General features: G+C 46.0%; 1 protein-coding gene across 3 annotated transcripts in view; it reads right to left on the reverse strand.

Moving 5' to 3' along the window:
• COL20A1 (collagen type XX alpha 1 chain) overlaps positions 1-26941 on the reverse strand; it is a 172357-nt gene that overhangs the window by 82977 nt on the left and 62439 nt on the right. For all 3 annotated transcript variants that reach the window (XR_008320737.1, XM_053313548.1, XM_053313549.1), the window contains exons 18-20: positions 26680-26812; positions 4203-4345; positions 1352-1481 (exon numbers count right to left, since the gene is read on the reverse strand). Coding sequence is in view for 2 of the 3 variants with exons in the window: in XM_053313548.1 (XP_053169523.1) it covers positions 1352-1481; positions 4203-4345; positions 26680-26812 (406 nt within the window). In the remaining variant the exon portion in view is untranslated. The remainder of the gene's footprint in view (positions 1-1351; positions 1482-4202; positions 4346-26679; positions 26813-26941) is intronic.

The raw sequence follows: 26941 nt of genomic DNA on the forward strand, positions 1-26941 counted from the left end.
TACAGAAGTACACTTCCTATCTGTACCATGCATTTGAAGGGCCTGAATCTGGGTTCACTTTTAAAATGAACACAGGTACAGTCGTTCACACAAACACAGGTATGAGGGTACAGACATCTGTGCACTTGTACAGCATAATGTCTGAAATGGGCTTGTGTGTGGGTGGATGTGCACATACAATGATCAGCAGATTAAAAGATTCAGTGTGCAACTTCTGCTTCCATTCCTTAGGAGAGTTCACACACATGCAGTTGTTTTTAGGTTATCTGGGAGGGTGGGGTTAACCTCCCCCACACACCAAGAGTGGAAATGTGTCAACCCCTCCCCACTCAGAAGGCTGTGAAATGGCTGGTGAGAAAACTAAAGGGTTTTTACACTTTCCCCCCTCAAAAGCAGAAGGGGATGTGACTGCCTTGAGGGAGTATTCTTCAAGTTGCGTAATTCTTCAAGTTGCCTATTCTTCAAGTTGCGTAATTTCCCACTCCTTTTGTTCAAGCCCTCCTTCCTTGCTTCCTCATCTCTGAGTTCCATTACCCCATCTGGTGTTCTGTTAAGGGACTTCTGAGTCCACAAACATTGTGCTCCATTGAGTTCTATTGTGGCAGTCTGTGGGCTTTAGTCCCCTCAGGGTTTTGCTTCAGACTTTTGTGCAGCGGATGTATCTGCAAGTTACCCCAAATCTTCCAGTATCTTACCCACAGGTGCTCCAGTTATGCATCTATAACTGATCACAGCTGTGATCGTAGGAGTGCATAAGCAGAGCGGCTTACAGGGAACTGGAGGTCATGTGGGAGAAGGTAGGACTGATCCTGCCTTCCCCTCCATCCTCCCAAGCTCCATACGGATCAGTCATGTGAATAACCTAATAAGGTTATTTGAGTTCAAAAATAAGCACTCCCAGCCAAGACCCACAAAAGGAGTGGACATGCCCAGTATTTGCATTTTGCAAAGATCTGTACAATTAGTTTATTCATATACTACATATAACTACTGGAATTATACCGCTGAATAGTCCTCATGTAAAGTGTCTACCTTTTAACCTGGAAAATGATGGCCTGTCCAGCCATTCCCTGCAACAAATAAGACATCAAAGGGAGGTTTATTGTACAATCCATGGGCATCTAGTTACATGATTTGAATTATCAGAGGGGAATTTAATGCTGTATCGAAGTGGCATGTTATTGTTGGTGATGACCATACTGGACTGATAGAGAACAATGAATCCAGTAAATACATTTCTTTTAACTCACACTCTGAGTAGGGGAAAGAAAAGCTTGACTCTTCAAAATGGCATCGACATCAATGGGTATGAAAAAGCCAAAGTTGATCAGGAGTTCTTCGACTTGCCTACCTGTCTGGCCAATAACAGTTATGGGGTCACTTTCTCCTGTAGCATAGGCTGCAGAAACAGTAACTGAGTACACCGTATCAGGAAGGAGAGAGTGAAGAGTGACAGTCCTGCTTTTGCCAGAAACAGTTATCTAAGGAAAGGAGAAGATTAGCTTTTACAACCTAGCAAAATCCTCCTTTCTGACAATTAAAGTTCCTCTCGATGATACAAAAGTTAGTGCCTCTGGATATTTTATCCAGCAAATATTTGTTCCCCAGCTCTTGCATGCTGGATCTGAGGTCAAGAGAAAATATGTACCAGTTCAACAGAGCTTGAATTCAAGGAACTTCACTACTTCTCATGTCTCTGCCTTTTATGTCACACATTTATACCACTATCTGTGGTCTATGTAGTTCTGGAAGATATACATTGTTTAGTTCAATAACATACCCCTGTGAGGCTCAGGGAGGGTAGTGACTGATCCAGAGTCAACAATGAGCTTTATTGTATAGCAATGTGGCTGGCTTTAGATTGCAGGGAGGCCTTAGCAAACTGCACCTCCATGGGCCACCTTCTACCTGGGTGGGCCATGAGAGAGAGAGAGAGAGAGTCACATCACCATCACATACCCAATTGTATGTCACCACCCTGGGCTGATCTGGGGAGACCAGTGTCTGGAGGCTGTAAGGGTTTCCATGGACCAAAACTAGCTCAGGCTTAATCCCTCCAAGACACTAGTTGCTCTTGTTCAGTTCTCAATCTGGTCAGGTTCCATTTTCAAGTGTTTCCCTTGTTGGGGTTGTGCTCCCCTTGAAAGAGGAGGCTTGTAATTTGGGTGTTATCCTGGACTCACGATGCCTTCTGGAACAGCAGGTGGAAGCCGTGGCCAGGGGAACCTTTGCCCAGCTTTGTCTGGTGTACCAACTGTGGCTTTACCTAAGTCGGCAGGCCCCCCTGGCAACCATAACTCATGCCTTCGTCACCTTTCGGTTAGACTACTGCAATGTGTTCTATCTGGGGTTGCCTTTGAAGACAACTCAGAAGCTTCAGCTGGCCCAAAATGCCACAGCTCAGCTGCTTGGGGCAGCAGAAAATATGCTCATGTTTCACCTTTGGTGAAGTTGATGCATTGGCTGCCAATTCACTTCCGGGTCCAATTCAGGGTGCTGGTTATCACCTACAAAACTCTTCAGGGTTTGGCGCCTGTGTACCTTCAGGACTGCTTCTCCCATCCAACTGCGACCTGCCCTGTGAGGTGGTCTCAGGTGGGTCTTCTCAGAGTTCCGAGCCCAGGGGAGGTATGTGGGGCCCTGGCTCATGGGAGGAGGGCCTTCTCTGTGGCAGCCCCCTCCTTATGGAACACTCTGCCTCCTGAGCCCCCTCTCTTCTGTCCTTTAAGGAGCTCCTGAAAACCTATCTATTTTGCCAGGCTTTTAGTTTTTAGTGTGTATGTCGGCGGGGGGAGGTCTTTTTCTTTCTTTTGCCCCCTTCATCCCTTCTTCTCTTGTCTTCATTGTTGTTTTAATTTATGTAAACCACTTTGAGTCTAAGGAAGTCAGGCGGTCAATAAATTTGCTAAAAAAATAAATCACGAGGGCTATGGGCACAGAGGTGCCCTCACAGGTCAGTCATGGGCCTTTCTCCCTTATACTGTCAGGCTATTTTCCCATCTACTTCAATAAGTACTGTCTGCACTAACTGGTTGAATCCCTCCAATATTTAAGGCAGGAATCTTTCCTATCCCTTCTTGGAAATGTCACAGACTGAAACTGGTAACTGCTGCATGCAAAGCAGATGCACTATCATTGAGCTATAGCACCATCCCCTTAAGGTCTTGGGACCTTTACAGCCACCTAACAATACTGACCCCTGATTCAGGCCTTGATTGGCAGGAATTTGAACCCAGTTCCCACTGACGCAAGCCCAACACTTTGCCCCGTACATCACACTGGCTGTCTGCAGAAGGCCCTACCAATAGAAGACCTTCAGCGCTTGTAGATTATAGAAAACATTGGAAAATAGCTCTTTTACTCAGACCTTCAAAGGCATTTAATCAATTGCCTCATTCACACGTAACGCAGAACCAGAGTTTTTTTGGGGGGGAGAGGTTTTCTTACCGTTATGTGCGACTGTGTGCAGTTCCGGTTCTATGCGGTGACCGACCCAAGGTTCTGTTTTTTGTACTCCAATTTGAACCCTCGTATTGTAGTGCATTTCGTTGCTGCAACCCAAGGTTAGACACAGCCTGCATTGTGTACAGATTCAGAACCACAGGCTGAGTCTCCTTCAACCGGAGTAGAGGGAGGAAGCTCCTCCCTTCAACTCCAGCTGTGATTGGCTGTGCAAGCTGTCCTTCATGCCAAAAGGAGGCCCGCACAGCCAGTTCCCCCTCTTCTCTGCAATCTTGCTGACTGCAGAGCATTCTCTGTGATGGCCGAATTCGGATAGGAGAGTGTGGTGGGGGGGGGAGTAGAACCATGGGTCAGTTGAACCTACAGTTCCATGTTTTGTGCAAATGTGGCCAATCTTTTCTTTCTTTCTTTCTTTCTTTCTTTCTTTCTTTCTTTCTTTCTTTCTTTCTTTCTTTCTTTCTTTCTTTCTTTCTTTCTCTGAAACTAATGTGTTTTTTAGGATGCTTGAATTAGTCTTAACATTTTCAGTTGCTGTAAGTTTTCCCATACATTGCCCTGAGTCTTTTGGGATTGGGTGGAGCATAAATGTAAGCCATACATAAATATATAAGCAATAAAAATTTCTGGGAGAGGTACTTCTTATTCTGCAGAAGGGCTACTGTTATTGAGAGGAAGTACATCTTTTCCAAGGCCCAAACAAACTTCTCACTTTTCAAGGCTTTACTTCAGTGGGAACCTACCATTTCCTGTTGCTTGTCACCACCTTCTGGAGTGTAGGTGAGTCGGTAGTGCTGTACCACACCTTCCGGTGGATTCCAATGGACTTGCAGGCTGCTAGGTGTTTCTGAGCCCAGAAAGAGGTTGGTGGGTGGATTCTTGGCAGCTGGAAGAAAATAAAAGATGGGGAGGGAGAGGATTGCTGCATCACAAAAGTGGGAGGCTGGCCTCTCTCAGGTGTCATAGCATCACAGGAACATAGGAAGCTGCTTTATACCAAGTCAGACCATTGGTCCATCTAACTCAGTATTGTTTACACAGACTGTCAGTGGCTTCTCCACGGCTGCAGGCAGGAGTCTCTCTCAGCCCTTTTGGAGATGCCAGAGAGGGAACATGGAACTTTCTGCATGCATCCACGCAGGTGCTCTTCCCAAAGTGGCCCCATCCCCTAAGGGGAATATCATACTATGCTCACACATGTAATTTCCCATTCAAATGCAACCAGGGTGGACCCTCCTTAGCAAAAGGGATAATTCAACTTGCTATCACAAGACCAGTTCTCCTCTCCTGAATTAAAATCCTGGACACATTATGGAAACATTACAGTACAAGTTCTTACAAGATAGCATCTTTGGGTTACTACAGGGAGGAGAGACTATAGACTGACTATTGAAGTCAGTAGCATACTTACTAAGGAAGTAAGCAGCAAAGGAAGAATCCATGCAGCCTACTGCATTACAGACTAATGCAGCATGGGCAGTCTGTAAGTGTGTGTGATGATTTTGCTGATGACCCCTTCCCACTGAGCTACCCAAAAATATGTCCCTGAAGGCTGTGTGGCTGTCTTGGACATATTTTTGAGTAGCACAGAGTGCTCCAGAAAGAAGGGGCGAACAGAAGATATCCCGCACCCCACATGAGCACCCATGCTGCTTTTGTCTGGAACACAGCACACTGCGCACACACTTCCTTGCTGAATTCATTTATTTATATTGAATGCGTGTTTCATTACGTTAGGATGTTGGCCGCTCAGTTTGGCTTTGCACACTCTGATCTCTTCTGCTCAGATATTTTTGCCTTATAATTTATTAAGGACATTTGTGATCAAAGCAATCAGCTCAACATGACCAGATTCCATCAACAGCATCATGCACAGCCCTATTTAAGACACTATACAGGTCTCTCATTCATGCTTACTGACTTTTTTTAAAGTGGCATGCTTTTTTTATTCAGCCCAAGATTTAGTGCCATCAGCTAAACTCAGGGCCTGTGTTTTGCTTCTTTTACTGTTGGGCAGATGCACCCTTTTGACTTGCCTGGGTGAACCTATCTGTGAACATTTCAGTACTTCTTTACTATGCTAAAAGATGCCCACTGTCTGGCTCATTAGAGGGCTGTTAGCTTTTCAGCTACAGGGAGACAGAGAGAACATGGGAAAGGCAGAGGGGTGCCCAGGCTCGAAGTACAGGCGAGAACAAGCTCTTTGAGGAGCCGGATTGCTTAGGTGCATGAAACGAAGCCTTTGCTGCATCTCTGAACCTGAAAAGAAACTGCTAAGATAAGAAGGGAGTCCCAAAAGACTAACACAAAACTGTACAGAGTGTATCCTAAGGCGGCATGTATATTTGATCAAAGGCCAAGGAGCGGAGTTTGGTAAACAATACTGTTTTGTGCAGCGGTGCTTTTCGGTAGTAGAAGAGAAGAGGCATCCCCCTCTCAACTTGAGGCTCTTCCTCTTAATTTCTAGAAGAAATGTCGCAGCTGATGGCTCTTTGGAAATTCAGCCCTCTGACCTGGAAGACCATTTTCCAATCCCTGGTGTGTGGCGACTCCTAGTCAAGAAGGGGGATGTAGCCTTTGTACCTGCTCAAGGCACTTTGACTAGGCTGCTGCTTGCCAAATGCACAAGGCTTTTCAAGTGTTCAGGTGAGTACTAGAAAAGGACCACATCCTCCCTTTCCCTCATTCCCCCCTCCCCAAGGCAAAAAAAAGCTTACTTGAGGAATGGGAACATAGGAAGCTGCCTTCTACCAAGCCAGACCCTTGACCCATCTAGCTCCGTATAGTCCTGATGGCATCATTGGAGGATGTATTGGGGTCCAATACAGTGGCTTCCCCAAGGTTGTAGGCAGGAGTCTCTCTCAGTCCTATCTTGGAGATGCTGCCAGGGAGGGAGCTTGGAACCTTCTACATGGAAGTATGCAGGTGCTCTACCCAGAGCAGCCCCATCCCCTATGGTGGATATCTTACAGTGCTCACACATGTAATGTAAGATATTCCCTTAAGGGGATGGGGCTGCTCTGAGGACAGCACCTGCATGCTTGCATGCAGAAGGTTCCAAGTTCCCTCCCCGGCAGCTCCACATAGGGGTGGGAGAGACTCCTGCCTGTAATCTTGGAGAAACCACTGACAGACAGTTTATTGAGTTAGGTGGACAAAGGGTTTGACTCGGTAGAATGCAGCTTCTGGTGTTCCTATGTGGTGATCATCCCTGGTAAATCACTGGGCAGGTTCAGACATCATGCAGGAAATAGGGATTCTGCTTGGCCAACAGGGGCAGCTTGAGTGTGGTGTGGTGGAGCAAGTGGAGAGAATGAAAATTTGCTCCATTGGTTATAATACCAAAACTTTGTGTCATTCAGCATTAAACTAGACATCTATCACACATATTCCGGGTGTGCAAACAGCAGTCGTGGGACTTCCAATATAGACTGGGACTGTAGCATGGGGAGAAAGTGGATTGACCCCCTTCCTCCTCTTGCTATTGCTGCTATATGCCCTGGGAGGGAAACTGCTGTTGGCACCAATCAGAGCTTTTCTCCTGGATCACATAACAGCCATGGAGGGAGGGTGATTCAGATCATGACCACAGTGGGGGTGGCACCATGCTACCACCATGCCTCAATCCCAGTCCTGATCTCCCCCCTCCAACAGCCATTATTTAGGAAACAAAAAGCAAACAAACCCGGCCCAAAGACAGTCACAGCTTCTGCACAGCCCTTAAGGGTCCTTTAGAAACATAAGCTTACATAAGTGAGGCAGCATTCTACTTGGGGCTGCCTTTGTACATAGTTTGGAAACTACAACTGGAAAAGAATGAGGCAGCCAGGTTGGTTTCTGGGACAATACAAAGGGGCCATATAACACCGATTCTGAAAGAATTGCTCTGGCTAACAATATGTTTCTGAGTGAAATACAAAGTGCTGGTCATTGCCTATAAAATCCTGAACTGCTTTGGTCCACCGTTTTCCCCCGCGAACCCTGCCACCTGTTAAGATAATCTGGGAAGATCCAGTTATGGTTACCACTGGCTTGTCTGGGGGGCGATCCAGGCCAGACCTTCTTTGTAGCTGCCCCAGGGCTTTGGAATACACTCTCTGTCAAAATAAGACCTTCTCCATCTCTAATTGCTTTTTAAAAGCCTCTTAAGGCACACCTGTTTTCTGAGGCTTTTAATTAAAATTAATTTTAAGCTGTTTAATTGTTTTTGTCCTGTGGAATTATTCTAATTGTTTCAATGTGAATTATTTTTAATTGTTTTTATTCAAGGAAAGCGCTTTGTTTTTTAATTGTAATTTGGATTGTGTCCACTGCCTAGAGATGTATATATTGGCAGTATATAAATATGATAAAATAACCAACCAACAAAATAAATAGCTAGTTACCCATGGCTTAGTCATGGCATGGCTGTATTACTGTAATGTGTTCTAGGTGGGGACAGGGCCTTCTCAGTTATTGCCCCCAGGCATTAGAATGCTCTCTCAGTGGGCATCTGCTCTTCAGTCTCCATTACAGCTTTTAGAAAGCAAGTAAAATCATGGCTTTTTACCCAGGCTTTTATATGAGGATTGTTTTCTCTTGCTGCTGCTGCTTCTGTGCTGTGTTATTTTTTAAATTTTTTAAAATAGATTAGTATTTTCCCTTAATAGTTATATTGTTTTAACTGTTTAATAATTTTGTATTTTTTTAAAAAAATATTCTAAACTGCCTTGAGATTAATGAAAGGTGGTATATAAATCTAACAATAAATTTTAAAAAATTAGATAATAAAAGGGTGAGGCTACATAAGAACCGCCCTGCTGGATCAGGACCAAGGCCTATCTAGTCCAGCATCCTGTTTCACACAGTGGCCCACCAGATTGATTGATTGATTGTATTTGCCTTTGGGAAGCCCATAGGCAAGAGTTGAGGGCATGCCCTCTCTCCTGCTGTTGTTTCTCTGCAACTGAGATTTGGAGGCATCTTGCCTCTTAGTCTGGAGGTGGCCTACAGCCCTCAGACTAGTAGCCATTGATTGACTTGTCCTCCATGAATTTGTCTAAGCCCCTCTTAAAGCCATGCAGGCTAGTGGCTGTCACCACATTTGTGGCAGAGAATTCCATAGGTTAATTATGCATTGTGTGAAAAAGTACTTCCTTTTGCCTGTCCTAAATTTCTTGGCAATCAATTTCATGGGATGACCCCTCATTCTATTGTTATGTGAGAGGGGGAAAAAAAAATCTCTCTCCACTTTCTCTACACCATGCATACTGTGACCTTTATCATGTAGGGAAGTGCATGAAATTTGCATGAATCAATTTTGAATCAATTTGATTTGGAGCCATTGCATAGTGTGAAGATTTGAATCAATTCAAATTTGAATCAATTCAAATTTTCCCCAATTTGAATCAAATTCAGGTGAGTTCCTTTGAATTCTATTCAAATTTGGGCAAATTTGAATTTGAATGAATTTCTACTCTGTTCAGTGGTTCCAAACTGAATCAATTTAAATTCGATGCAAATCCAAATTGATTCATGTGGATTTTGTGCACATCCCTACTATTATGTCACCCCTCAGTTATCTTTTTTCTAAACTAAAAAGCCCCAGGTGTTATAGCCTTACATAGGCTAGCAGGCATACAAATATTAGAGGTGGGGAGAGTGGCCAACATGCTAACACTGTGCAAGGATGTTGTAGGAGTGCAAGGCTGCTGCACTAACTTGTTGCCTTCCAGACTAGTGCTGCAGTAGCACAAACATCTTTGCATTTGTGCAAGTGAGCAACCTGTGGTATACCTCATAAGTTTTGCAAGGAACCTTTGCGAAATTGCACCACTCTTAAAACCCCACAGTTTACTGCAGTCACACAATCATTACACTAGCATGGCTTTGCTCCTTGGGCAAGTGTAGCATTAGGCAGGATGTTAGCCCCAGTGGTTTCCACCCTGGGCGGGGGGGGGGGGGGGCTTTTCCATGCATTCAATGAGCGGAACATCTGCAAGACTCTACTCCAGGGCTGTCAAACTCAACTGGATGGACGGCTGGATTTATTCAAATGCACCTCCAGGAGGCTGCACAAAAAGAAATATCAAGTTATACAAGTCTCTTCTTCCTCCATGGCTGCTCCCCTGTGTCGCCTTCTGTTGTCTCATGCTCACCTTGTGCTGCCTTCCTCATCCTCTTTCCTCTTATTCCCTCTTTCTCTCCCTCCCTCGCCCTCCAGTCACTAGCACTGGGAGAAGGTGCCTTGAACCATCTTCTGCCTTTCTCCTCCTACTCCATTTTTCTCTCATTTTCTTCCTTGCTCCCCTTCCTTGCCCTCCACTCACTCATGGTGGGAGAGGGCACCTCGCACCACCTTTATCTTCCTTCTCCTCCCTCTTTCTCATAACTTTGTGGCCTGAAGAGCCTGCCATGAGGATGAGTGGAGAGGAAGCAAGCAAGCTGCAGCCAATGGTGAGAAATGCCATCGCTTCCGCAGTGGAGGGAAGCTACACAATGGTGGCTCAGCTTACTAGTCCCTGCTTGGAGGCCGGACAATTGAGCTCAATGGGCAGGATCCGGCCCACAGGCCTTATGTTTGACAGCCCTGCTCAATGCAGCCATCAGAAGAGACCTGCATATCTACCAAGTCAAAGGCAACCCACAACTTTGACAACTCCTTCCCCTTCCCCCGCCCCAGTTTTTGAAGTCCCAGGCAGTAAAACAAGAGGTGTATCAAGCCATACATGACTGGGGAATTGAGTTAAGCTTGGTAGGTCAGAAGCATTGCAGGCCCACATTTGAAAAAAAAACTTGGAGGACAGACAAGGGCATTGCCTGCCTGCTAAACTTCTTCCCATAATAGAAATATTTGTGTTCCGTTTCTACTTCCAGCGGGGGCCTACGGTAACCTTAGACTGTTGTATTGAAGCTTTGCACGGCTCATGTGGAACTTCATTGATTCCCCTCCTTTTGTTTGTGAGGTCTCCGTTTCACTGAAGCTAAACCAAAGGATTATCGACTCTGTTTTGCTTGGGGCAATGGCTGCTCTCCAAGCAGCCAAGGAGAGACAAAGAGCTCCGAGACTCAGAGAAATTGACCTATATATTAGATGGGAAGTAGGGGAAAGGGGAAAGGCCAGCCCTGGGGTGCAGTTCAAGCTCTCGAATGCTCAGTATTTCTAAAGAAATTGATTTCAAAAACATATAGAACCAAGATTTATGTATTTATCAGGCAAAAACATTTGGGAAGATTGGTTGGGGTTACCACCTTGAAAATGAAAATCTGGTTTTGTATAATCAGATGCTGGCTTCATTTGGTTTTCTTCCCAGTTGGTCTAGTGCCTTTAGTGTTAATTGACAGCTTTACATCTAAACAGGAAATAGCTCTGAAAATGAAATTGCATCATCTGGGCACGTTCCAAGAAAACCTTATAGGGAGGGGTTTAGATCAGGTGATATGTTTTGTCAGGCAACGACTATTGGGTATAGATCTGCAGGAGGAGTGTGCATGACTACCAAGGGGAATGTATATAGGCTCCCAAATTTCAATCACAAACCGGCTAAATATTTAGATGATATATTTTTACCTAAGTTTAGGAGACAGAGAGCATTGACCCTTGGACGTTTGAATGCCCTTCATTCTGCACTCTTAGAAGGGAAATATAAATGAGTTCCGTATGCATTGCATCGTTGCCCTTGTGGCTCAGGGAATATAGAGTCAATTGTTCATGTTATTCTGTATTGTCAGTTTTATAGGGATGCTCGTATTAAGTTCATTGCTCCTCTCTTAAGGTATCATCCTGGCCATTTGGATCAATGTTATTTGGATTTTTTGCTGTCAAATTTTAAATCTGTTACCTCTATTAATGTGATCAAGTTTTGTTTTGTTGCATCCAAACTTTGTAGAGCTTGTATTAGCAATTTGAATATTTTGTAAATTATATAGGCATTATTTAAATATTAAGCTGGTCTAAGGACCATAATAAACTTACTACTACTACTATTTGGGAAGATCTACTGCACAAGCCCCATTGCCATGAACTAGAGTTCCACATTCATTTTGTCAGGGCTTATGCAAAAAAAACTTCATAGTAGTTCATGTCTTGGAACATTGCAAGGTACAAATAGGCCCTGGGTCAAGAAGGGAAAATGGACACCCTGGCACCTTCTTCTTCACCCCTCCTCATGTCCTTGCTGCAGAATAACTATATGGAGATGGTGAAGAACAAAACATTCTCAGCATGTCCTCTTTCTTGCTTCTATGCCAATAATATCACACACTCCGACTGGGAGCCAGTAACTTGTCATTCTAAGGCTACCCCTACTCCTTTACTAGTAAAGGGGAATCCTCACTGGATACCCCATTACCAGAAGAGCTCCAAGCTGGTTCGAACAGGCTCAGTTTGAACTCAAACCAGGTCCAGTTCGACTGGGCCCAAAACTGAACCTGGTTGGGTCTGCTCGAATCCGGTTCAGATTTGAGCTGAATCAGCAAAATCAGTTTTGTGCACATCTCTAGATGGCATCTTGACACAGATTCCAGAAGCACGAATGCAGGCTGAGCTCCTCTTGCAAATGTGCAAATTACATGAACAAACTGGGAATGAGACAGCAGCTGGCATCTGATGAGCTGTAGATTTGCAGCAGCCTCAGAGACATATCCCAGGAAAAACTAACAAGCCGATGGAAGGGAAGCAGAGATCGGAAAGAAGGGATTTGCTTGGGAAGCTCCCATGAGCCCTACAGGAGCTTGACAACATAATCTTGACAGGTGGAAAAAATGTCAGGGGGGTTGAAGTTGCCCAGGAGGGAACAAATGTTCCCTGACACAAGGGGTGCCATCTGTGCCAGCCACCTTGAATCTTCCTCAATGTCTCTCCCTTTCAGGAGGGCTTTGCAACCTTCTGACTCACTTGGACTAATTGGCAAAAGCACATCATCCAGATTCATGAGCTGGGCAGAAAACCCACAAATTATCTCTATTGCACAGCAATGGACGTCACATTCAAGGTCTCTCTTAAAGCTCACCCACTATGCTTACTTCCAAAATAAGAAAGCTACCCGAGATCAAGCCAGCGTCTCGTGCAACCTGCCAGTATTCACTGGTCCAGGAAATACATCTCTGCTCTGCCAGGGACCTGGTATCTGGATCTGAAAAGCAAGTAACACCCAGGCTGATGTTGAAGGGGTTGGGCATGCTTAACCTGGAGAAAAGAAGACTAAGGGGAAATATGATCGCTGACTTTAAGGATCTGAAGGGCTATCACATGGAAGAAGGAGTTGACTTGTTGATGAAGTCCACAGATCAAGGCTGCACAGATCAAGGCTGTCAGCTCTTCAGCTGCTCTAGGACTACAACTTCCATCTTTTATGATTAATGGCCAGTGTCATGGGCGTAGCATCCATTGGACAAGCAGGAACAAATGTGCCTGGGCCCAGAGGGTCAGGGGGGCCCCAAGGGGCCCCTAAGCAGACTGCCCAACCCCGCTGCCCCTGCCTTTGCCCTGCCACTGCTTCTTATCTTTGCCCCTGTGCGGTGGTGGGCATTGTGGCTGGGCCGGCTGGCCTGTGTGCGGGCCTCTCTCTCTCTTGCCAACCAGACTGCACACCTTCACAGTTGGACTATGTCACATGTCCGTGACGTCATAGGCATGCGACGTCCATAGTCGGACTGCGCAGCTGCGCAGTTCAGCCAGCCGGCGAGAGAGAAATACACCGGCTGGCTGGAGAGGCCTGGCCCAGCCACAGCGCCTGCCACTGCACAGGGGCAAAGATAAGAAGCAGCAGTGTTGAAAGGGGGGCAGCACAGGGCAGGGGTGGTGGTGGTGGGAGATGCTTGTTGCCCCGCTCCTTGCATCTGACGTCAGATGCAGGAGGCATGGCTTGGGGTGCTGGGGGGAGCCCCTTCAAAGATTTTGTCCCTGGGCCCCCAGGGGTCTCGCTACAACCCTGGCCAGTGTACCTGGGGAGGCTGGGAGTTGTAGTCCAACAATAGTTGTGTAGCCCTGTCGTTGATGAAGGCTGTCATTTACTCCTTTGGGGGAATGATCACAGCACTTGGGGACAATATGGCGGTGAGGGGAAACATGCTCACCCACCTCTGATAGTTAGGAGTGTAGCCTGTATTGCCAAGGATGATGGAGGGCTGTAAATCTCAATCTGTAGCTAACCCAGAAGCCCTGTTTTCACAATATATTCAAGGTGAGTGAACGTACAGAAAAAAGGTGACCTACCTGCAGTCACTTGAAGGTCTGCATGGTCTGCATAGGAAAGCAGGCAGTGCTCTCTCCTTGCAATTGGGAACCCTACTTCCCCAAGGTTCTAGACGAGAAGAGAACCTTAAGCATGTCCAGCTGTACAAGTGTACACACCACACAGAATTCAACTGAATGTGCTGATATAATCCTGCTCCCTATCCCAATATGTTGACCTAATCTCATGACCCACTCAACCTGTCATGAGAAGAGGGCTAATGATACTTTATCCACCCCCAGCACAGCACCTCCAGTGACTGTTGCTAGTGTCTAGATTGTGAGCCCTTTGGGGACAGGAATCCATCTCTCTCTCTCTCTCTCTCTCTCTCTCTCTCTCTCTCTATCTATCTATCTATCTATCTATCTATCTATCTTTTCTCTATGTAAACCGCTTTGGAAACTTTTGTTGAAAAACACTATATAAATATTTGCTGTTGTTTAGAACACATACGCATGTCATCATCATGTTTGGCACTTTTCTACTTAATGGATAATTGACCATTCCAGAAAATACAGTTAGCATGGTCTCCCCACCCACCTTCCTCTGTTTGTTTCTCTGCTTGTTGGTTTAATATGCTTCTATCCTCGCTCTCCCCACTGCAAGTCCTGCTATGCTGCCTCATCGTGGCAGGGGATGTTCCTGGGAGGGATGAGTGAAGTACACCAGGAGGTATACTCCCAGTAGGGTCACCCAAAGAGCAAAGGTCATCCCAGCTGCCCAGCTAAAACAAGCAGGCACCTATATTGGGTAGCAGCAATATAGGAAGGTGCTGGAGGCGCACGATCACTTTGGTGACAATGACAAAGGCATCATTTCATACTGCGCAGGAGAAGGCAATGTTAAACAACCCAAATGGCTTTAAGAGGGGTTTGGATGACTTCATAGAGAAGAAGTCTATCAACAGCTACCAGTGGGAGGGCTGTGGGCCACCTTCAGCCTCAAAGGCAGGATGCCTCTGAGTACCAGTTGCAGGGGAGTAATGGCAGGAGAGAGGACATGCATTCAACTCCTGCCTGTGGCTTCCAGCAGCATCTGGTGGGCGACTGTGCGAAACAGGATGCTGGACTAGATGGGCCTTGGGCCTGATCCAGCAGGGCTGTTCTTATGTTCTTAAACCACTCCTGTATTTTACCAAGAAAACCACATGGCTAGACAAAATAGAATGATTAGTGCTGGATGATGGGTCCCTCAGGTCGGATGGTACTCAACATGCTACTGAGGAAGAGCTGAGGATCTCAGAGTACCGATGGTATTTATGACACGGTCAGAATAAAGCCTTTTGGATGTCTAGCAGCTGATGTTGCCATGCAGGAAAAGAAAATCCGAAGCTGCAAAGAGAGAATTACAGTGGGAACATGGAATGTAAGAAGCATGAATATGGGAAAGCTTGACACAGTGAAAGATGAAATGAATCGACTACAGATTGACATCTTGGGCATCAGTGAATTAAAATGGACTGGAATGGGAGACTTCCAGTCAGAAAATCATACTGTTTACAATGCCGGACACAAAAACCAAAGAAGGAATGGTGTTGCTTTCATAGTCAGGAAGGATAAAGCAATGACAGTACTTGGGTACCATGCGGTCAGTGACCAACTAATATCAATTAGATTTCATGGACAACCCTTTAACATGACAGTTCTTCAAGTCTATGTCCCAACAACTGATGCAGAAGAAGAGGAAGTTGATGAGTTTTATGCTCAAGTCCAGTCTGAAATTAACAGAACACACAAGCAAGATTAGGGTTGCACATTTTGTATTTTTTCTGTTTCGATTTGTACTAAATCCAAATCAACCCCATTTTGTATTTTGTCTGAAATTAAGCCTTCCGAATCACCCCAATTTTGTTTTGTATCCGAATTAATCCAAATCCAAATCCAAACTAATTCAGATTTTAAAATGGGTCACATGGTCAAAAGAGTGGGTGGGAGTTATAGTGCCCAATGAGTGGAAGCTACCACAAAAATTTCAAAAGAATTAGGCAAATTGCTGATTTTTGATGAATTTTTGAAATTTGTGCATCTTTCAGATTTTCCCCATAGGGTATAGCTTCATGGGGGGGGGGGCTATAGTGGAGTGTGGTTGGTGGTAGTGCCCAGTTGGGACAAGGAAGCTACCACAATTATTTCAGAGGAATTTGGCAAAGGGCTGATTTTTAAAGAATTAATGAAGTTACGCGTCTTTCAGATTTTCCTCGTAGGGTATAATGGAGGTTTCTGCAGTCCCATAACTCCACTTGAGGGGCACTGGGGTGGCCCAGAGCAAGTGGCAGTGTACTGTACATAGGGTGCCAACCACCCAGATGGGTTGCCAACCCATGAAGTACAGGGTTTTGTTGTTCTAGAGGTGTTCTGAGAGTAAATTCTCTAGTAGCATATGAGAGTGGATTAATGGTTTTTCATTAAAAATCTAATTTGCTACCAGAAAATCTAAACTCAACACCTCAGAAACAACAAAGCCCAGTACCCCAATGGGTTAGCAATCCATGGGGGTGGTTGGCACCCTCTGTGCACTACACCACCACTTGCTTCGGGCCAGCCCAGTGCCCTCCAGGTGGAGTTATGGGGCTGTTGAAACCTCCATTATTCCTTATGGGGAAAAATCTTAAAGATGCGTAAACCTCAAAAATTCCTAAGAAATCAGCCCTTTGCCCTATTTGGAATCTGGATGCACCACCCTTGGGGCAATGCCACCCAACCCACTGTTTTGCCTCTGAAGCCCCACATAAACAAGTTGAAAGAGTGAAGAGAATGATGAACAACTATGGCACTTAATTTTTTTGCACAGTTATTTGAGAATTTTGCAGAGGGCATGAGCCTGTCCCTGTGGCACTAGCACAGCAGCACAACCCATTTGTGGATTCAAGCAAGCTTTCAATAAAAACACTCCCTCCCCATGGGACAGTGATCACAGGTCATCTGAGATAGCAAGATAGACCAATGAACTGCCTTGGTACTCTGGAACAGCTTCAAATGTTCATTTAACTGAAGTGGAGTGAGCAGTAGCCCAAAAAAATCAGCCTACTGTTCAGAATTGTTGAGATTTATTGTCACTGCATTTAAGAAAGTGCAAAACCATGGATCATGGTTACAAGAAAGACAGAAGCAACTAGGATTCCTGGGGATGTCAATAGATTGACAGGGGTATGACCCCACCCTTCCTTTTGTCTCCTGTAGTCCCATGTGGATGAGCTGTCGCTGCAATGGCAAAAGTTGTGAACCACTGGCTTAGACATCATGTCCCACCAAATTACATTGTGGCCTAAATTACATTAGACTGCTCAACTTGGGCAACAAAACTCAGACACCAATATAACTCATAAAAATCAGAAGAAAAAGAAAATAGCTCTTTAAAAGAGCCCTGAACAAGTCAAGAGATTCTTTCTAAACCTTTGGAAAGAAAAACCTGTGTAATTTCAGAACTTTCCTAACCAGCTTCTTGAGAAGCTTCTCCACACAATTTATACCATGGCTTTTAGCAAGAGCTTTGGAATTGTATTGAGCTCCCAAAGATATTTGGTTATTTCTGTCTCAAAATGCTGTCTTCCAAATCCCTTTGCAAGGTCAGTTTGCTTTTCAATCACACTGAATACAACACATACTTAACTAAACCATTCATGCTCAACAGCTTTTTGTCTATCTTATCTTTTGCTAATCACAGTGCCTCAGCTGGAGTGGAGAGAGTCAGAGAAGTCAATTTCAATTGCAATGCTTTCCCGAAGAACAAAGCATTCTGTCAGAAAAACCATCATTTCGATTTGGAAACAAAAATCTCTGTTTTTAATTCTTGATTTTGTTTTGGTTACAAAACCTCCAAAATTGCCATTTTGGGGCACAAAATGTTTTTACCCGAATCACAATGCACAAGCCTAAGCAAGATATGATGCTGGTGGTTGGAGACTGGGATGCCCAAGTTGGAAAAGGTAAGGAGGAAAACATAGTTGGACTATATGGCCTAGGAAACAGAAATGAAGCAGGAGAATGACTTATTAGTTTCTACCAAGCCAATGATGTCTTCATTGCTAACATATTCTTCAAACAACCAAAGCGGTGCCTATACACATGGACATCACCAGATGGATTACATAGTAATCAAATTGATTACATTATTGGTGCAAGGAGGTGGAAGAGCTCAGTTATAACAGCAAAGACATGGCCGGGGGCCGATTGTGGAACAGATCACGAACTGCTCATGTGCAAGTTCCAAGTCAAGCTAAAGCGGAAAAACAAAGCTATGCAGCTCCCGCAATATGATCTTGAGAATGTATCCACCATTTTCAAGGAGAACATCAGGAACCGCTTTGAAATACTGAACCTCATTGATAGGGAACCAGAGGAACTGTGGAATGAAATAAAAGAAGTTGTTAAGGACATATGTGAAAAGAGACTGCCAAAGACCAAGAAACAGAAGAAAGCAAAATGGATGTCAGAACAGACAGTGGAAATTGCCAAGAAGAGGAGAGAAGCCAAAGTCAAGAAAGACAAAGACCTCAGGAAGGAACTTAATAGGGAATTTCAGAACACTGTTAGAAGAGACAAAGAGCATTACTATAATGACTTCTGTAAAGACCTTGAGGATGGAAATAGACATGAAAAAACAAGGCAAGTTTTCCAAAAGATCTCTGAACTCAGAGGGAGGTTCCAGCCTCAAATTGGTATGTTAAGGGATGCCAAAGGAAGTACTTCTGATTCCCATACTCGAGAGGCGGCCCAGAAGGATACCATGGTCGATGGTATCGAACACTGCCAAGAGGTCCAGCAGAACCAACAGAGACGCACTCCGCTTGTCTAGTTCCCGGCGTAGGTCATCCACCCACTCTTAAGGCTTATATGGAAGAAGGTGCTCTCCAAGGTACTCTGGACCCACTGGCTGACATCCAGAATAATGCTGCATTTATATAAATATGTTGCACAAGTGCAAAGATGTTGCTCTATTTATTTATCTGTCTGTCTGTCTGTCTGTCTATCACATTTATATACCGTCGCCCTATGTAAAATCTCAGGGCGGTTTACAATTTTACAACAAATGGCAACTTTATCCTAAAAATCATATTCAATAGATTTTTAAAACATCATAAACAAAAGGTTTGAGGAAACAGGTGTGTTTTCAAAAGTCATTTAAAAACCAATCAGAGATGAGGCGATCCAGATTTCATTTGAGAGTGTGTTCCAAAGCCTCAGGGCAACCCTAGAGAAGACCCGATTTTGGGTTGCCACCAGGTGAGCCAGTGGCAACCATAACTAGACCTCCCCAATGATCTTAATAGGCAGCAGGTTTTATGAAGAAGAAGGCACTGTCTTAAATACCCTAGCTAGTTGTACTGTGAAAGTGGCAGGTGGGAAAATCTGTATTCCCTTCCTCCTCTACCTCCACCCCAGGGGTTCATAGTTTCTCCTGAACAGCTTCTCACAATGAATTCAGTTCCAGTCTGGAAGGCTAGCTATTCCGTTCTGCATCACAAAAACGGGCCTTGGACAAACCTCACTTTTATTCTGAAACTTCAATAAGGCTGTTTTCTCTTGGGGGAAAGCTGAGGCAAGGAATCTACATTGCATTGCATTGCCTCCTGCTGAGCTTGAGATGTCTGGAATACTTCAGTGATGACCTTTGAAGTTCACCACTTCTTAAGAGAATCTCTTTGCCACCTTTCAAGAGCTTCCTGAACAGAAGTTGATACAGGTGGAACCTTACCCTTATGGGAATTCAGGGGTTAGGTACCTCAAGCTAAAAAGGGATCTGTGCTGCCAAAAAAAGCGGGGGGGGGAGACTCTGTGTTGCAAAATGGCAACCAGAAATGACATCAGAAGTCATTTCTGGTAGGAGTGTGCAGGCCATCTTGGTTTGAGCCGGGCTTGATGTTGAGCCAGCACGGCTTGGCTCAACAGGTTTGAATGGAGCCAGTTCAAAACTCTACGGGTAATCTGGTGAGGATTCCCCTCCACCAGTAAAAGAGGGCAGGGGGGTTCCCTAAAGATAGAGCAGGTGGGCGAGGAGTAAGAAAGTACTTATGAGAGTCACTGGCAGTGGCTGTGGTTGCAGCATTGGGTGTGTGTGGTAGCAGCTCCCCCCCCCGGCATCCTTCAGGGTAGACAGGCTGGTTCAGACCTAGTTCAGGCCTCTGCCCAGCTGTGGAGATCTCTAAAATGGCCTCCATGCCTGCACAGAGGCCCGAACAAGGCCCAAACCAGCCCTGCCTACCCTGGGGGAGGCTGGCGGGGGTGGAAGGGAACCACTGCCCCTACCACTACCACCCCATGGCTGCCACAGCCGCCACCGGTAGCACTCATAAGTACTGTTTTACTCCCCACCAGCTCGATCTTTAGGGAAGCCCCCCTGCCCCCCCCCCCCCCGCACTGGTAAAGGGGAATCCTCATTGGATTCACCTTTACCAGTAGAGCTCCAATCCCTTTCAAACTGACTCAGTTCAAATGGTATGATGGCGCACAAAATTGGACTGGGCAGCTCGATTTGAATCCGGACCGGATTTGAGCCAAACCAGCGGAGCCATTTTTGTGCACATCCCTAGTTTCCTGCCACCCAGGAAACATGAATAGGCGGAGTTTACCTTTTTTTAAAAACCCATGAATAAAGAAACTGGGTCTCTTAGACCTAACCACAGATACATCAAGCCACGATCCATGAGACTGTGGAAAATGAGGGTCACCTGTACCATCTTTTATTTCTTGAAAACCTATATATAATTTTGAAGGGGACGCAGACCCTTAATGGGAAACAGAAATTAGGTGCCTATGATTCAAGGTTTAAAGCAGCTCATAGAAAAATAACTGGCACAAACAAAACTCTACGGAATATTCCAATATGTTTTGAGAATTTGAAATTTCCCCTTCAGGGAAAAACATAGTTCAAAGACGTAAAGAATCTTTTACAATATTATGTTGTTTGAATGATGTCATCCTGGTATATGCAATCATCATATTTGCCTGAATCCAAGACTAGGTTTTTTTGCAAGTTTTTTGGTGTTAGAAATGGGGTAGGGGAGAGAATTGTCTTGCATTCAGTATCTTCTTCCTTATGGATTAATACAGGTATAACCAGTTCTTACCTGCATAACCTGTATTTAACCTGTATTTCTAAAGGAGATCTATTCTGGTAAGGGAGGAAGGAAAACAGGAAACTGCCTTCTACAAAGTCAGACCATTTGTCCTTCTAGCTCTGAATTGTCTACCCAGTCTGGCAGCGGCTTCTCCAAGGTTATAGGCGGGAGTCTCTCCCAGCACTCTCTGGAAATGCCAGGGAGGGAACTTGGAACCAAGCATGCAGGTGCTCTTCCCAGAGTGGCCTCAGCCCTTAAGGGGAATACCTTACTGTGCTCACATGTAGTCTCCCATTCAAATGGTGAACCCTGCATAGCAAAGGTGGACCCTGCTTAGCAAAGGGGACAATTCATGCTCACTAGCACAAGACCAGCTCTCCTCACCACTTTGTTGGGCTTGCCTGAAAAATTGGCTTTATGGGTTCTAGGAGATAGCTGTGGCCAGGAATGCTTACTACTACTATGATGGCGACAACAACAACAACAGGATCATGAGTTGGTTTGATTCTGGTTTGTACATCACAGTAAATGGCAGTTTGACAAATCAGAAAGTTTTCAAACAAGCTGAATATGTGAGAGGAGGTAGAAAGGGGAACGTAGGAATGTGAGCATGTGCACATGCACAGAGAGAGGGGGGGGACTTAGGAGCATAGGAAGCTGCCATATACTGAGTCAGACCATTGGTCCATCTCACTCAGTGTTGTCTACACAGACTGGCAGCGGCTTCTCCAAGGTTGCAGGCAGGAGTCTTTCTCAGCCCTATCTTGGAGAAGCCAGGGAGGGAAGTTGAAACCTTCTGCTCTTCCCAGAGCGGCTTCATCCGCTGAAGGGAATATTTTACAGTGCTCACACATCAAGTCTCCCATTCATATGCAACCAGGGTGGGCCCTGCTTAGCTAAGGGGACAAGTCATGCTTGCTATCACAAGACCATCTCTCTCTCTCTCTCTCTCTCACTTCATTCCTGATCCTACATGCTCTGAATGCAGTCCCTGAGGCTGTTCTCATGTGCAAGCAAAACGAGCTATGATGAAAACTGGAAGCCCAACCTATTTTTGTTTGCCAGAAAACTGACAGACAATCAGAAAACCGCCGGGAGCTGTGTGGCTCCCGGTGGCAAACCCACAAGGCAGTCATGGCTGTTAGCCCAGGTTAAGGGGTGTGCACAGAACCATCTGGCCCCCATCAACAACCCCCCCCCCCGACCGTCTGGTCCGGTGGAGGGGGGTCAGTGAATTTTTTTAATTTTTTTAAAAAATGAATAATAAATACCTGTAGCCCCTTTGGGGGACTTGCTGAAGGCCATGGTGGGGTTCCCCCTTCCCCCACAAGGGTTCCCCCTTCCCCCACTGGCCTCCCTCATCACCACCGCGGCCGGGTAAATGTAGTATTTTTGCCCCTTTCGGGCCTCGGTAAAGGCGAGCGGTGGCCATTTTGGCTGCCGCCACGCATGCACAAATGCCCTCTGCGAGGTTGTAGGCCGGACAGAACCAGGGGGGGCTTCGGTTCGATCACAAACCCCCGAACCTGTGGACCGAACCGTAGGACCTCAGACCACCGGACCAGTTTTGCACATGCCTACCGGGCAGCATCCATACACCAGCAGCCTCCCAGCTGGTGTCGAAATACTCCCCATAAGTACTTCACACTCATGCGGTGCATGATGGGAATTTGAAGGGGACTCCCAGCCCCCAAACCTCCCTGCTGCTGGCAGAAACCAGCAATTGTCTCGGCGGGTGATCCACTCACCCAGCAACAGGGGAAGGATGATCTGTGGGGGAGGTAAATTTTTTGAGACGTCCTCTCCTTGCCCCTCCAAGCCTTCCTAATGGATCGCAAGAAAGGGCCCCCTGTACAGCATCACTTCTTACACTTGCAGATTGTTCTTAAGAATTGCTTCTTTCTGTCTGCTGCAACCTGCTCTGAGAACTAAAGTTGAAAGCAAGCGATACATTCTTAAAGAAACAAACAAAAGGATCCATTGTTTGGGAAACAAGGGCTGGCAGTTCTAGAGTCCACTCTGGCGAAAATGTAAAATCCTGGCTAAACGAGAGGAATTGAGGGTGGCTATGAAATGAGTTGTGTTCCACTTGCTGCCAGCAAAGCCATTAGTCAGGAACAGTTAATTAAGAGAGAACCTTCAGGGAGGCCCTTTCTGATCTCACATCCTTTTTTGCACCAAGCAAGAATAAGCCTCTACCTTGACGCAGGGCATGCCTGGCAGCTTGTGAAGAGTGACTCCGCACTTTACGTATCCATATGCTTGCTTACCTGTTCTGAAAGACCTCTGTGTCGTCGTAAACAAGGAGTTTCAATAGCCAAATATCTGCTCTGTGAATTCAGCAGGTCCAAGGAAGTCAGAAAAAACGCTTCCATTGTACCTCTGCTAACTTGGCAAAGAGGCACCTTTTAATGTGGTAATTCTCTTTATTTAGCAGGGGGAGAGTAACTGGCCCTGTCCAACCCCAGCACATTACCTCCAGTGGCTGTTGCTGGTGGCTGTCTTATGTTTCTTTTTAGATTGTGAGCCCTTTGGGAGACAGGGATCCATTTTATTTATCTTATTTGTTTGTTATTTTTCAGTGTAAACTGCCCTGAGCCATTTTTGGAAGGGCGGTATAGAAACTGAATGAATGAATGAATGAATGAATGAATGAAGTTCTTTAACCACAAACACAGGTTCACACACCAGTGCTCCACATTCATTCATCTGGAAGAAGTAACAAACCAGTTCCATACACTGCTAATGCAGATTAGAAACTTCTGAACTCACAAGAATGTAAGGATGTAAAACAGGCATATTTACACAAATATGCATTAGCCACAACATTTCAAGACACAATTTAACATATTCCCATCCCACATTTTTCTTTCCCCACTCCCCCCTCTGTCTCTAAAGCCCCTGGCACAGGTCACAATCACACTTGGCTGCCTGGGACAGAGAGGGCCAGGAGCAACCACACCACCCAGGACAGACTAAAGAGGATTTGGGGGCCCCCAGGGGGTGTGGAGGCAGTGGACATCAGCCCCAAAGTCCAGGGGTAAGAGTGCCACTGGTGATCACTGCCAGGTTAAACAGCTTTGCCCCACTGCCATTTCTGGCATCGAGCTGGGGGGAGGGAGTGGCTGCGCTCGTGCCCCAGAGCACCCTGGGATGCAGAAGGCGGGGGAGTCGTCCTTCTCCCAGCATCTCCCTCCTAGGCACCACTGCTCGTGTGGGTATGTGGTGCGGCGGAGGGGAGGACGGCGGCTGTTCATCTGCCGGGGGAGGCAGGCAAGCTCCTGCCTTCCCTGCAGCCCTCCCATCCCCCCCAGCAAGTCATGTCCACGACCCCAACATGTCGGGGCCATTCACACGAATGGTATAAGCAGGTGAGCAGAGGGGAAGGCAGGGTTCAACCTCCCTCTCCCCAGATGATTGCTCCTGAGCCTCTCAGCATGCAAGCCACGCACCCACACAACCTGTGCTGCCGGGAGCAGCGTGGAGCAACAGAGGCCGGGACTCATTTTCGCAGCCTCTGCATATTCCACGCAATTCCACGCAATGAGCACAGTGCCTTCGGAGAGTCCTCCATCATACAGGGACTCTACGCTTCCGTCTCTGTGTCTCCTCGGCTCCGTGGAGCCAAGGAGACACATGAGCCCAGGAGCCTGGTTAAGAGGGTGCTTGCTCCCTTAACCTCAGCTAAGAGCTGGGCTTGGGAGTGGGGTTAGGCTGAGCAGGAGTGGATCTGAGCACCCCACAAGAGCAGACTAGCCCAGGCTAGGCTGTCCTAGCCTGGGATGGGCTGCTCATGAAAACAGCTTCATACTCTAGTCATTGACAACAGCTTGGCTACAGGACACTAAATGATAAAACATTTATGCACAATTTGTATGCATTAGGTTATTACAGTTCAATGCACAGAACACACTGTGCAAATCCATTCAGTGTTTTTGTTTTAGGTGATAACAGGACCAAAATACAGTCTGGCAGAACAATATTTTAAATAACTAGTTTTGAAAGTTAGAGTGGGGCTGGTTGGTTTTCCTGTTGAATGCTTTGAGATGCTCACAGCCAAGCTACATAGTCAGAATGATGACATGACATAGCTTGTACCTCTTCACAATGTAGGTGGGAGGTCAAATTTTAGAAATGTCCTGCTCACAGTTCGCCAGAGAGAAGGCCGAGTCAGAATTTCTCTCTCTTTCAGGCCAATTATCTAAGGCAGGGGATCTCCAGCCTGGGTCCCCAGATGTTGTTAGACCCATTATCCTCAGCCATTGGGCCTGGGGATGATGGGAGATGTAGTCCAACAACATCTGGGGCCCCAAGTTGGGGAATCCCTGAGCTAAGGGTCTAGGGATTGATGAGACCCCAACCCCCCACCCAGAAATCCTACCACACTTATTGAATTCTTTAAGCTTCTCCTGAAATTCCTCAGTTGTTTTGCTTTGGCATGAAACTACAAATTCACCTGAAAACTCGTTTCTGGAGAAATCCAGTGGCCTCTCCAACCATTTTACACAGGCACTTATTTCTCTATAGAATCCATCCCAACTGTCTTCATTTGCATGTGCAGCCTTGACCTCCAAGGATACAGCCACAGCTTCACAGCAGCCATTGCTATGGTTGAAAAATGCCTCGGGGTTGCCATACTGCAACCATAGAGGAGCCTCGTCACTGGTGACAGATCACATGTGAAACCAGATTAAGAGTCTCACCGAACCATTTTCCACCTCACCCCCATATTTTGACTGAATTTTCGAAAGAATCGACAGTTTCTGCTTCAGATATGCTCTCAATTAGCAATAGCTATAGGCTGATTTGAATAATATCCACTATCCTGAACCTATCCATTATCCTGAACTAATCCATGCAATTAAAAGGGAGATGATCCGAGAGTGTGCTCATTTGTACATCTTCCCAGCACATCCTCACATCCGGGAGGTACATCCAAGCCACCACTCTGTGTGCAGAGACCCCCGAATCCAATTGATGTTGATTTGTACTGGCCTACTATCCAATATTTGGGTGTGAGGAGAATTTGTTATTATTCAGAGTATTTTTATGCCATTTTCAACAAATAGAACATAGTTTACAGGGGAAAGGGTATGGAAGAGTTGCTTGACCCAAAGGACACAAAGTCTAAAAAAGAAACACATGGGAGGAACCACCAGCAGCCACTGGAGGGACAGTGTGCTGAGCTGGACAGGGACAGTTGCTCTCTCCCTGATAAATATAAGAGAGCCACCATTTAAAAAAGGCATCTGTTTGCTCAGTTTCCAGGAGAATACGATTGGATCAGAATGGCTAATCCTTACCATCGCCAGAGAAAAGATAACAAGACTGGGGAAGATGCCTGCCTGACAGTTTGGAGCAGGGGTGTCATACTAGGAGCCTCCAGCCAGAGGCGCTCTTTGGGGCCAAAGTCCAGGGCCTCCACAGCCCTTGGGGCCCCCCAAATCCTCTATAGTATGTCCCAGGTGGTGTGGTCACCTGGTGGAGCATGATGATGCTTAATTTGCAGGGGAGGGGGCCTCCAAAGGCCTTTAAGTCCAGGCTCCAAAATGGCCTAGGTGCACCTCTGCCTCCAGCTATTGTTGGCCAACCACTCCCATCATCCCCAGTCACAGTGGCAAGTTGTCAAGGATGATGGGAATTGTAGGCCAACAACAGCGGAAGGGCCACAGTTCAACACCTCTGCTTTGGAGAGCTGCTGCCTGCCAGTCAGAGGAGATAATATTGGGCTAGAGAGGAACCAATGACCTGACAAGGCCACTTCATACAGCAATAGGCTGTGCAAAAGCCAATCCCGGTTTCTACTCCAGGCTTTCTCCTGAAACTCCTGACAGCAACTGATAAAAGGCCTTCCACATCAACACCATTTTCATGATTTCATTGTATGCTGTTGAGCAGCATTGCATCCCATCTCCCGAATTAACAGATAATGCGGGTCTTTTCACTTACTAATCCGGTGCCGAATGGAGACGGTATCACTCCGAGCCCCATCCTTGTAATATGCCCAAATGGATATCTGGTACTCGGTGTTCTTTCTCAAACCAGTTAAAATCGCAGAGGCCAAGTTTCCAGCAACAGACAGCTATGGAACAGACACAAGCACATTTCTATACATTTGCATAATTGGGTGGCATTTCTGGAGCAAAGACTGAAAGCAGATGTTCCCATACTGATGTCTAAAGGCCAAAGAATACATGACTCCAGAGATCTG

This window comes from Hemicordylus capensis, chromosome 4 (genome assembly GCF_027244095.1).
Source record: "Hemicordylus capensis ecotype Gifberg chromosome 4, rHemCap1.1.pri, whole genome shotgun sequence".
Taxonomy (NCBI): Eukaryota; Metazoa; Chordata; class Lepidosauria; order Squamata; family Cordylidae; genus Hemicordylus; species Hemicordylus capensis.